This window comes from Pelobates fuscus, chromosome 1 (assembly GCF_036172605.1).
Source record: "Pelobates fuscus isolate aPelFus1 chromosome 1, aPelFus1.pri, whole genome shotgun sequence".
In the NCBI taxonomy this organism is placed as follows: domain Eukaryota; kingdom Metazoa; phylum Chordata; class Amphibia; order Anura; family Pelobatidae; genus Pelobates; species Pelobates fuscus.
In genome coordinates, this window is record NC_086317.1 from 451,870,443 (window position 1) to 451,886,774 (window position 16,332).

Below are 16,332 nucleotides of genomic sequence, written 5' to 3' on the forward strand. Positions count from 1 at the left end.
AGAGCGAGAGGTAGAGGAGGTCCCGGAGGGAGTAATGGTTATAGAGGGAGTAATGGGAACAGAGGAAGTGTTAGGGAAGACAGGTATATTCCAGCAGCGCAAAGGTCTCGCGATAGAGAAGGTAGGGACTTTGTAGGATTGGCTGACACGGTCATGGAGGACTATTGATACCGACCGGGCTCCATCCCCCTTGGTCGAGCGGAGCCTATGGTCGATGTATCAATAGGGGGGAAAAGGAGTGCGTTCATGATCGACACTGGTGCTGAACATTCAGTGGTGACTAATCTAGTTGCTCCTCCATCTGGAAGGACTATTACTGTGATAGGAGCAACTGGAAGAAGTGCTGAAAGACCGGTTCTTAAAAGTCGACTCTGTACATTGGGAGGCCACGTAGTAAAACACCAATTCCTTTATATGCCTGAATGTCCAGTCCAATTGCTGGGACGTGATATGCTATCCAAATTACAAGCGCAGATTACGTTCCTACCAGATGGAACAACATCTTTAAAGTTTAATGGACCTTCAGGTATTATGACTTTATCCGTACCAAAGGAAGAAGAGTGGCGACTTTATACAGTGTTGACTAGCCAAAACCCTAGGAGTGATGAGACATTGTTTAACATACCAGGAGTTTGGGCAGAGAACAACCCACCAGGACTGGCCCGCAATATTCCACCAATAAAAATTGAACTGAAACATGGGGTTTATCCAGTGAGCCTAAGACAATATCACATTCCGCAGAAGGCTAAGAAGAACATCCAATCCTATCTGGATAAGTTCATACGGTATGGTATCCTAAAATTCTGTACTTCCCCCTGGAACACCCCATTGCTGCCTGTTCAAAAGCCCGGCACAGATGAGTATCGACCTGTGCAGGACTTAAGAGCAGTCAATGATGCGGTTGTTAGCATACATCCAGTTGTACCCAATCCATATAACCTGCTTGCTTTAATTCCGGGCGGGGCTACTTACTTCACAGTCTTAGATCTCAAAGATGCCTTCTTTTGCCTCCGAATTGCCGCAGAAAGTCAATGTATTTTCGCTTTCCAGTGGGAGAACGCTGTAACGGGCTCAAAACGCCAAATGACTTGGACAAGACTGCCCCAAGGGTTTAAAAATTCACCTACCCTATTTGGTTCAGCCCTAAGTCAAGATCTATTGGATTTCGAGTCCATCCCAGGAGAGTGTGTATTGTTACAATATGTAGATGACTTGTTGATAGCAGCAGTTACAAAAGAAATCTGTCAGCAAGCAACGCACGATCTACTACACATTCTGGAAGGCAGGATACAAGGTGTCTAGAAAGAAGGCTCAGTTGTGTTTGCCAACTGTCAAGTATCTAGGATTCCATATCTCTGAAGGTCAAAGAATTATGGGGCCAGAGAGAAAAGAAGCTGTCTGCCAAATACCAATACCCAAGAATAGAAGACAAGTGCGAGAATTCTTGGGGGCAGCAGGCTTCTGTAGGATATGGATTCCCAGTTATGCGATACTAGCAAAACCTCTGTACGCAGCTATCAAAGGTACAGAGCACGACCCCTTCCTATGGACCCAAGAACAGCAAACGGCATTTGAAGATGTGAAGAAGGCTTTGATGAGTGCCCCAGCATTAGGTCTACCTGATCACACACGACCATTCTACCTGTATGTACACGAGCAAAGAAGAATGGCTGTGGGAGTATTGACACAGTACTTGGGATCATGGCAAAGACCTGTTGCCTACATGTCTAAACAATTGGATGCAGTGGCCAGCGGACTTCCACCTTGTCTAAGAGCCGTAGCTGCAGCCGCCCTGCTAGTAGCTGAAGCCGATAAACTCACTCTGGGTCAAGAACTTTATGTACGAGTCCCACATGCAGTACAGACGTTGTTGGATTACAAAGGAAATCATTGGTTTAGTAATAGCCGTATGACCAAGTATCAAGCAATGTTGTGTGAAAACCCAAGAGTGCATTTAGAGACTGTAAACACCTTAAATCCAGCTACCCTTTTGCCACAACCTACTGAAAGTCAACATGATTGTTTGGAAGTAATGGATGAAGTATTCTCAAGTAGACCAGATCTTCGTGATTTTCCCATCCAGAACCCCGATGTTCAATATTACACCGACGGCAGTAGTTATGTGAAAGAAGGGATCCGCTATGCAGGATATGCAGTGACAACAATAGACAAGGTGATAGAAGCTCGGCCACTGGCGAAAGGAACATCAGCACAAAAGGCAGAATTAATAGCACTAACACGAGCGTTACAATTGGCTGAAGGTTTAAGAGTAAATATCTATACGGACTCTAAGTATGCGTTTTTAACCACTCATGCCCACGGAGCTTTGTATAAAGAAAGAGGACTACTGAATTCAGAGGGCAAAGAAATCAAGTACGCAGCTGAAATCCTACAACTATTGGAAGCAGTGTGGGAGCCGAAAGAAGTCGGTATTATTCATTGTCGAGCACATCTGAGAGGTGATGGTGATGTAACCAAGGGAAATCGGATGGCAGATAGTGCAGCTAAGCGTGCTGCTGAATCAGGAAGACAGGAGTATGTGGGGCATATAGCTGCTCTTATACCAACTCCACTGTCCCAATGGACTCCAGTTTATACAGCTCAAGAAGAGGAGTGGTTAAAGACTGAACCGGGAAAGTATCTGGAGAACAAGTGGTATCAGCTAGAAGATGGAAGAATAGTTATACCAGCATCGCTAGCGGTAGAAATTGTCCAAAATTATCACAACGGGACACATTCTGGGAGAGACAGTACTGAAGAATCTCTTAGAAAACATTTCTACATACCAAGATTGTCCAACTTGACTCAGGCCATTGTACGTAGATGTGTAACGTGTGCTAAGAATAATGCAAGACAAGGACCAGTAAAGCCACCAGGAGTTCAGTTTATGGGGGGACTCCCCATGTCCGATCTACAAATAGACTTTACAGTGATGCCTAAATCGGGTGGACATCGTTACCTGCTGGTAATTGTGTGCACCTATTCAGGCTGGGTAGAAGCATGTCCTACTCGTACAGAGAAAGCAGGAGAAGTTGTGAGATTCCTGCTACGAGAAATAATACCCCGATATGGACTACCCTGTTCTATAGGATCGGACAATGGTCCAGCTTTTGTTCACCAGTGCCTACAACAACTGACTCATATGCTTGGTATAAAGTGGAGGCTTCATACTGCATATAGACCCCAGAGTTCTGGTAAGGTAGAGAGAATGAATAGAACTATAAAGAACCAGTTGGCTAAAATGTGTCAGGAAACCCAACTTAAGTGGAACGTTCTCTTACCCATAGCTTTATTGCGAATCCGCAGTACCCCTACCAGAAGGATGGGCCTCTCTCCTTTTGAAATCATGTATGGGCGACCACCTCCCGTACTTGGTAACTTAAGGGGGGACTTGAGTCAGTTGGGAGAAGGAATTACCCGGCAGCAGGTTGTAGAGTTGGGTAAGACTATGGAGGAGGTACAGAAATGGGTACAAGATAGATTACCTGTGAATATTTATCCCCCTGTTCATAGTTATCATCCAGGAGATCAAGTGTGGATTAAAGAGTGGAATAATGTACCGTTAGGGCCCAAGTGGAGAGGTCCTTATGTTGTTCTTTTGTCTACCCCTACAGCAATAAAAGTAGCAGAAGTGACTCCGTGGATACATCACTCCAGGGTTAAACCAGCAGCAGTCGATTCTTGGCAAGTTACAGTAGATCCAGAGAATCCCTGCAAGATCCGGTTAAAACGCACTACTCAGTCGGAGTAACGAGGAATTATTGTGGATTACAAATTTTATTGTTACAGGTGTGAGTGAGAAGGCCATAATAAAGCCTGTCCGCTTACCATCACATAGTGTATAAGCCAGGAAAGTCTCGAAGGGACACCTGTGAAGACGAGCAGAACTCCATTCCCTGCAGCCCTCACATCCTGGAAGCTGAGGTTCCATCGCACGGACGAAGACTGAGGATGACGGCGAAAGATGTGCTTTTGATTGTGTTTATTTACATGTGTTTTTATATTCAGGAAGGTAGAGGTACCGACACTCCTAGCTGTGAGGTATGCATTAAGACTACGAGAACAGGTAACCATATTTCCCAAACACTAATTTGGCATTCACAATACGAATGTAAAGGAGATGTATCGAGATGTAAATACTTAAATATAGATTATAGTGTGTGCCATTTAGGAGTAGGAGAACCTAAGTGCTTCAGTCCGGAGTATCAACCTCGTACAATCTGGTTGACTCTCAGGAATGGAGATCCTCAGGGGACCCTAATTAATAAAACGGTGTTAGAATCCGTACATTCTTCGGGTGTTCTGCTATTTGATGCGTGTAAAGCGATATCGAGTGGTAGAAAGCCGTGGAATGTATGTGGGGATCTTAGATGGGAGAGGACGTATGGGTCTAACGATAAATATATTTGTCTCAGTAGCAAAAATAAATATGTAAGTCCTAGATGCCCAAATAGAGATTATAACTTTTGCCCATATTGGTCTTGTGTGGGGTGGGCAACTTGGGGACAGACAGTAGACAAAGACATGATAGTGACTAAGTTGCCGACTAGCCCTTATTGTAAGTCTATGGAATGCAACCCAGTCCATATACTCATTAATAACCCCGACAAGTTCTTAGATAAGTATGGAAATTTATTTGGGTTTCAAATATACGGGACGGGTTTAGATCCTGGGACATTATTGTTTATAGGAATAGAGACTGATACGGTATCCTCCCAGACTCATCAAGTATACCATTCCTTTTACGAAGAGATGAGTATAGATAATAAGATCCCCCATAATGCTAAAAACCTGTTCATCGATTTAGCTGAAAGTATTGCCGGTAGTCTTAATGTTACCAACTGCTATGTGTGTGGAGGTACTAACATGGGAGACCAATGGCCTTGGGAAGCAAAGGAGGTAATGTCCGGTTCTGAGGCAGTTGACCAATTAATATCTACACAAGCCGATTATCATATGAGTGTTAGAGGTAAATCTGAGTGGAGATTAAAGACCTCCATCATAGGTTATGTTTGCATAGCAAGGAAAGGAATGATGTATAATACTTCTGTAGGAGAATTAACTTGTCTAGGGCAAAAAGCTTATGATGATGATACAAAGAATACAACTTGGTGGTCGGCTTCAAATGTCTCAGAACCATCTAACCCGTTTGCTAGATATGCCAATTTAAAGGATGTGTGGTTTGATCTATCCATCACATCTACCTGGAGAGCCCCAGCAAATTTGTACTGGATCTGTGGTAAGAAAGCCTATTCGGAGCTGCCACAGGACTGGGAAGGGGCATGTGTGTTGGGTATGCTCAAACCATCCTTCTTCTTGTTACCGATTGAAACAGGTGAGACTTTAGGTGTTAAAGTGTATGATGTGAATCATAGGAAGAAAAGGGGACCCATAGAGATAGGCGCCTGGGAAGATGATGAATGGCCTCCCCAGCGTATCATAGATTATTATGGGCCAGCCACGTGGGCTGAGGATGGTACCTTTGGTTATAGAACCCCTATTTATATGCTCAACCGTATTATAAGATTACAGGCGGTGGTTGAGATTATCACAAATGAGACATCACAAGCGCTCAATCTTCTAGCGAAGCATAACACCAGGATGAGGACAGCAGTCTACCAAAATAGATTAGCCTTGGATTACCTTTTGGCAGTAGAGGGAGGTGTATGTGGGAAGTTTAACCTAAGTAATTGCTGTCTTCAAATAGATGACGAAGGGCAAGCAATAGCTGAGCTTACTAGCCATATGGTTAAACTAGCGCATGTGCCTACTCAGGTATGGAAAGGGTACAATCCAAGTAGTTGGTTTGGTAGCTGGTATGAGTGGTTTGGAGGGCTTAAGGCAGTGGTAGGTGGAGTCCTACTGATTTTACTGTTGTGTCTACTCCTACCGTGTCTTATACCCTTAGTAGTTAGGTCTGTGCAAAGCCTGATAGGAAGTATAGCAGAGAGGAAGGCTGCTGCACAGATAATGGCGATATATAAGTATAAGGCTCTAGATCAGGGAGAACCAATGCAAGAAGATGAATGTTGAAGATTCACATCATAAGATAAGTCTGGTCTGGTTCATGGTAACCTGAGGTATATGCAAACCAAGGTTAAGTGATGCCTCAAGTAATTGTGAAATATCAGAGGCATCAAAGGGGGGAATGTGATGTAATTCCAGTAAAATACAAGTTTAGCAGGCTAAGATTGCCACAAGGCATATGTATGTATATGTGTTTGTAGTATCAGTTAGTTAATAACACGTAGCTAAGATACTGTCATCACTGTACTGACCAGGTGCAGGAATGTAAGAACTGGAATTACGCGTCCCTCTCCTTTGTATCAGATGAGCCACGTGTTTAGACCGGATGGATGAGTTTAGACTCTATTCATTAAATAGGTTAAGGGTATGTGTGGGTGTAGTTAATTGTGGGAGGAGCTACAGTGCTATATAAGGAATGTACTCTATGTATTCAGTACTCAGACTTTGCTGTATTTTGGTGACGCTAGTCCCTCTGAGTCCCGATCGGTGATCCAATAAAGAATCTCTTCCTTCCTGAAGAAACCTGTGTCCATCTCTCTGTGCTTGGCTTCCGTCAGTTTCTCCGGTATCAGTGTTACTGTAGCATTGTTACTGTAATTTCCTGGTTTCCTGTTCAATTTCCTTGGTATTTCCTGCAAACCACAGAATACAGAACAAAGCACATTTACTAGCAATTTTATTCAAACAGCCGACCCGTTTATCGGATTCGGCTGCTTGAATTTGGGATTACTTTAAATCAATCTGAAATTGGACAAAATTAAAATCATTCAAAATAGTCAATCTTTATAAATTGTTTTCGGATGAAAGAGGCTGATGTTGGATATTTTGACCATACCGATTCAAATATTGCCTGTATAGTAGCGTATACAATTCATAAAGTGTATAAAACCAATAACTAGGTAATATTTGTAAGTGCATAACTATAATGATTTACAGCAAGCAAATTGTCCTTAATGGGAATCAAGGGATTTAATTAAATTTTTAGAGTAAATGGTACATTAAAAAAGGTATGTTTTTGTAGAAATCTGCAAATTTTCTCTTTTATTGCAACAGAAAGTTTATGTTTGGTGCTTAGAATTTATGTATTGATCATATATTTTCTAGTCTATGATAGAGATTTGAATTACAGTTATATTCTGGTTGGATATAACACTCAGCCTCTTAGGGTCCATGAAATCACTTAAAGAAGCACTATAGGGTCAGGAACACAAACATGTATTCCTGACCCTATAGTGTTAAAACCACTATCTAGCCCCCTTGGCCCCCTTTGCCTCACTAAAGATAGTAAAATCTTACTTGTATTCAAGTCTGAAGCTGTTGCCTCTGCCTGTGAACTTCTTCTGACCTCTGACATCATCAGAAGTGGTGGCCTGATCCAATCACAATGCTTCCCCATAGTATTGGCTGAGACTGTCAAGGAGGCAGATCAGGGACAGAGTCATCACAATTCAAACACAGCCATGGCCAATCAGCATCTCCTCATAGAGATGAATTAAATCAATGAATCTCTATGAGGAAAGTTCAGTGTCTGCATGCAGAGGGAGTAAATACTGAATGTTAGGCAGCCATGACCCAGGAAGGATCTATAACAGCCATCTGAGGAGTGGCCAGTGAGGTTATCACTAGGCTGTAATGTAAACACTGCATATTTACATAGTTACATAGTTACATAGCTGAAAAGAGACTTGCGTCCATCAAGTTCAGCCTTCCTTACATTTGTTTTTTGCTGTTGATCCAAAAGAAGGCAAAAAAAAAACAGTTTGAAGCACAATTTTGCAACAAGCTAGGAAAAAAAATCCTTCTTGACCCCAGAATGGCAGTCAGATTTATCCTTGGATCAAGCAGTTATTACCCTACATTGAAAGATTATATCCTTGAATATTCTGTTTTTGCAAGTATGCATCTAGTAGTTGTTTGAACATCTGTATGGAATCTGATAAAACCACTTCTTCAGGCAGAGATTTCCACATCCTGATTGTTCTTACAGTAAAAAAACCTTTCCTTTGCCTTAGACAAAATCTTATTTCTTACAGTCTAAACGCATGGCCTCGTGTCCTATGTAAAGTCTGGCTTGTGAATAGATTTCCACACAATGGTTTGTATTGGCCTCGAATATATTTGTATAATGTTATCATATCCCCTCTCAGGCGACGTTTTTCTAAACTAAATAGGTTTAAATTTGTTAACCTTTCTTCATAGCTGATATGTTCCATTCCTTTTATTAATTTTGTAGCCCGCCTCTGCACTTTTTCTAGTGCCATAATATCCTTCTTTAGAACAGGTGCCCAAAATTGCACAGCATATTCAATGTGTGGTCTTACCAGTGATTTATATAGAGGCAAAATGATATTCTCGTCCCGAGAAGGAATGCCCTTTCTCATGCATGACAATACCCTACTGGCCTTGGCCACTGCTGATTGACATTGCACATTGTTGCATAGTTTGTTGTCTATAACAATTCCCAAGTCCTTTTCGTGTGTTGTTATCCCTAATTCGCTTCCATTAAGGGTATACGTTGCTTGTGTATTCTTTACGCCGAAGTGCATAACTTTGCATTTTTCAACATTAAATTTCATCTGCCATTTGAGTGCCCAGTCCTCCAGTCTATCTAAATCCCTCTGCAGCAAAGTAATATCTTGCTCACATTGTATTATTTTACAAAGTTTTGTGTCATCTGTAAACACTGAAACATGACTTTCAATGCTGTCTTCAAGATCATTTATAAACATGTTAAATAGAAAGGGTCCCAGAACAGACCCCTGAGTGACACCACTTGCCACCTCTGTCCAGCTTGAAAATTTACCATTAACGACAACTCTTTGTACTCTGTTTTTAAGCCAATGTTCTACCCAAGAACAAGCATTTTCATCTAGACCGATTTCCTTGAGTTAAAGGACCACTCTAGTGCCAGGAAAGCATACTCGTTTTCCTGGCACTAGAGTGCCCTGAGGGTGCCCCCACCCTCAGGGACCCCCTCCCGCCCGGCTCTGGAAAGGGGAAAGGGGTTAAATCTTACCTTTTTCCAGCGCTGGGCGGAGAGCTCTCCTCCTGCTCTCCTCCTCCGATCCGCCTCTTCTCCTCCCCGTCGGCTGAATGCGCACGCGCGGCAAGAGCTGCTCGCGCATTCAGCCGGTCACATAGGAAAGCATTCATAATGCTTTCCTATGGACGCTTGCGTACTCTCACTGTGATTTTCACAGTGAGAATCACGCAAACGCCTCTAGCGGCTGTCAATGAGACAGCCACTAGAGGAAAAAGGGGAAGGCTTAACCCATTCACAAACATAGCAGTTTCTCTGAAACTGCTATGTTTATGAAAAAATGGGTTAACCCTAGAAGGACCTGGCACCCAGACCACTTCATTAAGCTGAAGTGGTCTGGGTGCCTAGAGTGGTCCTTTCATCTTTTGTGTGGAACTGTATCAAATGCCTTGGCAAAATCCAAATAGATCACATCCACTGCAACACCCTGATCTATACTTCTACTTACTTCTTCGTAGAATGCAATCAAGTTAGTTTGACACGACCTGTGCTTCATAAAACCGTGCTGATTTTTGCTGATAACCATGTTCTTCTCAAGGAATTCTTGAATATTATCCCTTAATAACCTTTCAAATATTTTACCAGCCACAGAAGTTAAGCTCAGAGGTATATAATTTCCAGGAAAGGATTTTGAACCCTTTTTGAATATAGGAACCACATCTGCCTTCCTCCAATCCTCCGGAACACTTCCTGAAAGAAAAGAATCTTAAAAGATTAAAAACAGAGGTTCACTTATTTCTACACTTAGTTCCTTAAGTACACGTGGATGGATACCGTCAGGCCCTGGAGCTTTGTTTATATTAACTTTCTTTAGTTGCTGCAGCACCTTGTCTTGAGTTAACCGATTACAATTATTCTGCAAGTTTTTAGTAGCAATCATTTGCACATCTATTGCCATGGGTTCTTCCTTAATATATACAGAGGAGAAATAGTTATTTAAAATTCCTGCCTTTTCCTGGTCTTCATTGACTAACACCCCCGTTTCAGTTTTTAGTGTACCTACACTTTCATTTTTTTTTAGAATTTATGTACTCAAAAAATGCTTTGGGGTTGTTTTTTTTTAATCATATTTCATTTTGAAGTTTAGCAAGTCTAATTGCCTCTTTGCACGCATTATTTGCTTCAATATATCTTTAATAAGATGCATCTGTTTTGTCCGATTTAAATGCTTTAAATGCCCTTTTCTTATTTTTAATCTCTTGTTTTACTTTTCAACTAAGCCACATTGGTTTTAATTTGTTTATTTTATATTTATTTCCCAATGGTACATACTGAGAAATGTACCTTTCTAATATTTGTTGGAAGATGATCCATTTATCCTCAGTGTTCTTTTCACTAAAGAGTTTATGCCAGTCAATATATTGTAAAGCTTCCCTTAACTTATTGAAACTGGCCTTTTTAAAATTATATGTTTTAGTATACCCCATGTGCTTTTGTTTTTTTGAGTTTATTTCAAAGGACACTATATTGTGATCACTATTTCCCAAGTGCTCACCTACTTGAATGTTGGTCAAAAGATCAACGTTGTTTGTTGAAACCAGGTCCAGACAAGTGTCCATTCTTGTTGGTGTTTGTACTAGTTGTGACATGAAGGTGACATGAAGGTGAAGGTGTCACTTAACAAGTTTAAAAACCTAATTCACTGAAAAGACAGTGTTTACAGCAAACAGTCTGAAGGTAATGATTCTACTCACCAGAACAAATTCAATAAGTTGTTCTGGTGACTAAAGTGTCCCTTTAAGCTAGCTGTCCTTTGTATATTACCAGCTTCTCTCACCAGTTTAATATGTCTTACTTCTTCTAAGACTGCAAGGGGTAAAGGTGAACTAAATGATTCAAACTAGTTTTCCTCTAGGTATTTCATACAAAAACTCATAGCAAACCAATGCATGCAGGGGCGTACCTAGAGCATTTGGCACCCGGGGCGGATCCTGGGCTTGGCACCCCCTCATCCCCCCCAAAAAAACCTGTAACATTTTTTTTATTTTTTTATTTTTTAAAAAAATTTTTATTTATTGAACACATTTGGAAACTTTGCAAAACCGCTGTCAGCCCCCTTCTACAAAACCCTTGTGTGCCCCACCCCCTCCTACAAAACCCTTGTCCTGCCCCATCTACAAATCCTGTACTGCCCCCGTCTACAAAATCCCTGCAGCCCCACACACACATTTACAGGCAGACAGTCACACACACACACAGTTACAGGCAGACAGTCACACATACAGTCAGTGACAGTCATGCACACAGTTATAGGCAGACAATCACATATACATTCACACACACACACATACGCTCACAGGCAGACAGTCATACACACAGTAAAAGGCAGCAGCAGACAGTCACATGCACACAGTCACAGACAGATAGTCACACACGGTTACAGGCAACATCAAACAGTCACAGGCAGACAGTCACACATACATAGTCACATGCAGACAGTCACACACAGTTATAGGCAGACAGTTACACACACAGTCAGTTACAGGTAGTCACACAGAGTCATAGCCAGGCAGTCACACACATAGTTATTGGCAGACAGTCACATACACAGTCACACACACAGAGTCACAGGCAACATTACACAGTCACAGGCAGACACACACACACACACACACAGACACATCGTTACAGGCAGACAGACAAACACATACACACAGTTACAGGCATGCAGTCACACACACACATACACAGTTACAGGCAGACAGTCACACACACACAGTTAAAGGCATGCAGTCACACACACACGCACACAGTTACAGGCAGACAGACACACACAGTTACAGGCATGCAGTCACACACACACACACACACACACACACACACATACACAGTTACATGAAGACAGTCACACACACACAGATACAGGCATGCAGTCACACACACACACACACACATACACAGTTACAGGCATGCAGTTACACACACACATACACAGTTACAGGCAGACAGACACACACACACACACACAGTTACATGCATGCAGTCACACACACACACACACACACAATTACAGGCATGCAGACACACACACACACACACACACACACAAACACAGTTACAGGCATGCAGACACACACACACAAACACAGTTACAGGAAGACAGTTTTACAGACACAGTCACACACACACTATTACTTACAGACAGGAGCTGGAGGAGGAGTGGATTCACTGGAGTCCTCCTGGAGCCTGTTAGGTGGAAAGGCAGGGATTCCTTCTTGCTGCATCTCCATGTGCAGCAGTAACAGCAGCAGGTAAAGGCTGTATTAAGCCCCGCCGCGGCTCCGCCCCTATTCTGCTTAGCCCCACGACCACTTTCCTTCCGTGCGGCCAGTTCAGCTGCTCCTTGCGTATGTGTGAGCTGTTCTGGCCGCACGGCACCCTAACTACCATGGGGCACTGTGCAGCCACAGCTCACACAGCCCCCCACCAGGGTCATTGTACCCCCCACCCTGTAGCACCCGGGGTGGACTGGCCCCTCAGCCCTCCCCTTAGTACGCCACTGAATACATGCAAAAATATAGATTTTATTTATATTACAGATGTTTGACATCTATCAAAGATAAAGTGCATAATATTCAAAAATAATACAAGAATAGTACAAATAAATAAAGTGCATATACCCAGTAGTGTTATATCAAGTATGGTGACCCAGGGCCAAAATAAAACCTGTTTCGGCTAGTGCCTTCCTCAAGAGACCTATGGTCAGAAAGCCTATTTAAACCCTAAGTGAAAAGTAAAACTCTCCCATTAAAAAACAATAATTGGCTGCATCCAAATCGATATAATCTGTGTGAACAGACTTATAGAATGATTTCAAACGTTCCGTGTGCGATGTCACCACGCATTCATCGTTCACATCTACTGTTCGCGGTGGCAGCCAAACTTGCTCCTAACATATGCTGAATGCAGATGCCTGCCCATATATATATGGAGGGCCATAAGGTCCAAAAGGGTATGCAGATCGGGGGAGGAACCGATTGTTCCACTTCCCCAATTAACAATAGGTGGTGTGTCCTCACGTGTATAGCGAAATTGGCGATGCAGGGAAACATGTCTAAACTGAAACCATGATAAGTTGCAGATCCTTTGCAAGCCCTCCTAACCCCACCCAGACTTTCTGTGGCTGTCCAATCACAGACTTCCCAATGCAGCTCAATGAGACGTCTTTACAAGGTGTCCTGAGCAATTGCTGTTTCTTGGCTCCACTGATCAAAACAAACCAGGAAGTAACAGAACCGATTCTCTGATTGACAATCAAGGGGTTGTAACAAGATTAATGTATAAAAGATTAAATTTCTATTGAAAACTGCACTTTTTGTAAAACGGAAAAAAAAGGGCACAGTCTTCACACATAAAGCACCTCAGCCAGCTGCATTGATTTAAGGGTCTTGGTGGTCGCTTTAACCTTTTTTTTTTTTGCAGTAACAGTTTACCTTTAAGCTGCACTCCAGCGAGCATGCTGTAGAAAAACTCAGTGTAACTACGGCTCCACGCAAAAGTCACTGGGAATTCACATAATAAACCGCTCACTAATCAGAACCAGAATCTTAATATCACTATAACAGAAACATGATTTGAAAATGACTGCTGGTATCTGTGAGGTGTTGCCTCCATATATCCCTGTGAAATATTCCCATGATAGATAATATTTAGCCAAGTATCCATTAATGGAAGAGTAAAATGACATAAAACTGTCTTGCATTAAAGTAGTAACTCTCTTTAACAATGTGTCTAATCCCAGAAATCCAATATAATGCTTTCATTTTCTATCACTTAGTCACACTCAGAGTCTGGAGCCGTACCCAAAGACAAGATAAAAATATACATAGAATATATAATTTAAGTGTAAAATATATATAATTTGTAAATCGTTATCTTGTTTTACTAATCATATGTTGGGGGACCTGCCCGACAACCGAGGCAGTCAACCAGCTACCAATCATGCAATCCAGCCAATCTGAGTCATGTGATAACAGTGTCATCTCGATCACATGACTCGGATGGGCTAAATTAGCTGCCTTAGTTATCAGGCAGGTTGCCCCAATCTCAATCACCTCGTAGGTCAAGTATTTAGGCAGGATGGAGAGCTTGATTGTTAGGATTTTCTATGCCGCACTTACAGTGTTAAAGCCCTAATTATGTGGGATGGCATAGCAGGCCCTAACGTTGGGGAAGGGTTGACAGTGTAAGCTATGTACAAAATAAGTGTTGCAGTAAGTAATGATATTAAGTTTCACATTGGTTTTATTTTTTTTTAGGACAGCACAACTACTTATGTGCAGGAAGAAATGACTGCATTATCGATAAAATTCGAAGAAAAAACTGCCCCTCTTGCCGGCTAAGGAAATGTTGTCAAGCGGGTATGATTCTTGGAGGTAGGTGAAGTTTAATTTTATTTTGAAAGGAATCACTACCACTAGCTTAGTTTTACATGTACTTTACAGACTTTTAACAAGAACTAAATATACAAAATGACGTAAACATGTATGTTTATGTAGAAAGTTACACAGAATGCGGCACAGTATTAAATAAAAGTTATTTAGTTTAATTTTCGTCAAGTTATCCATGTGGTTCTTCCCTTTAATGCTAATTGATTGGCTATTGATACATACATATGTCCCTATTTAGGAGGCACAGTCCCTATTTTGAGCCCAAATCCCTCTGTTTCTCTTTTCTACCCTAATGTCTCTTTTTTTTTTTAGGAGCTCCATATTATTGGAGAGTCTGAATGTATAAAAGCATTCCACACCAATAGTACTTACAGTAATGTAATCTAAGTAAACATTTTTTAGAAATCATTCTGTTTAAATTAGATACATAGTTCTTGTTCCAAGTTCCAAAAATTGTTGTCACAAAAAAGTCACAAATGTCTTAGAACAACCCGCTCATATATATATATATATATATATATATATATATATATAAAAAAAAGTATGTATCTTGGCACTCACCCTTTCCAAAACAAATAATTAATTAATAAAGATGCCTAGGTGCTATCCCACGTTGTAGTATATATATGAATGAAAAAGAGATGCACTCACAGGTCTTGATAAATAAAAAAATCGGTATTTTATTCTCCAAACAGGGTACACATTGTCCGATCGACGTTTCGACCCCTTAGGGTCTTCCTCAGGATCAATGTACCCCCACAAATATGACAAATATATACAAAAAGTAAATAATGTACTCACCAATCGTGATACAGTTCCCTCACCTCCATCGTGTATACCCGGAAGTGTCCTCGCGATCATGTGACCTGACGTGATGCGTGCGTGCTGACGTGTCAAATTGTTGCTAAGCAACCAGTGTTCACCAATTGTTACACTGGTTGCTTAGCAACAATTTGACACGTCAGCGCGCATCACGTCAGGTCACATGATCGCGAGGACACTTCCGGGTATACACGATGGAGGTGAGGGAACTGTATCACGATTGGTGAGTACATTATTTACTTTTTGTATATATTTGTCATATTTGTGGGGGTACATTGATCCTGAGGAAGACCCTAAGGGGTCGAAACGTCGATCGGACAATGTGTACCCTGTTTGGAGAATAAAATACCGATTTTTTTATTTATCAAGACCTGTGAGTGCATCTCTTTTTCATTCATTTATATATATATATATATATATATATATATTTGTGGTCAGGGCAATATTGACGTAAAAGTTTAGATAACATATACATCGTATAAAATAACATAGTTAATAACACCAGTCAGTTGTGGTGTGCTGAACAATACAGTAGGCCTGTACTAAAAAGGGTGATGTGAAAAGAGGGGTGGTGGTAGGGGACACTCGCCACACCAATAACGGTAAGTGAGAGAGGATTGGAGGCCCTTATCCTTTATAAGGGCCTCCAATCCTCTCTCATAATAATATAATCATGGCCACTTAATGCCGTGCAGATGCTAAAGTGAGGGGTGGATGGGAAGTAATTTGAATGCATTGACAATATCCGTTTTACTGAGCCATGCACCTGTCCCAGCAGCCAGAATAGCCCAAGTGGCATTGTCAGTGGTGGAGTATTGCAGAGAAAATTCTCCAGAGGGTATGAGGGAGTTAAGACTAGGGACCGTGGAGAAATGTGGTGTAGATAGGTGTGTTTCTGTGTAGATTTACCCTTGACTATACCAATAGGGTTAGTTCTCCAAGATGTGAAAGGAGGGGAACTAAATGGCCCGAAAACAAATCCCTGTTCCAACTCAGTCCTAATTAGTTCATCCACTGACTCTGGATCTGCTAGTGCTGTCTGCAAATTGTTGC

General features: G+C 41.6%; 1 protein-coding gene across 3 annotated transcripts in view; it reads left to right on the forward strand.

Annotated features, from left to right (window-relative positions):
• The window catches only part of PGR (progesterone receptor), a 126,641-nt gene that overhangs the window by 56,086 nt on the left and 54,223 nt on the right, over window positions 1-16,332 (forward strand). For all 3 annotated transcript variants that reach the window (XM_063430468.1, XM_063430477.1, XM_063430485.1), the window contains exon 4: window positions 14,326-14,442. In XM_063430468.1, the coding sequence (XP_063286538.1) occupies window positions 14,326-14,442 (117 nt within the window). The remainder of the gene's footprint in view (window positions 1-14,325; window positions 14,443-16,332) is intronic.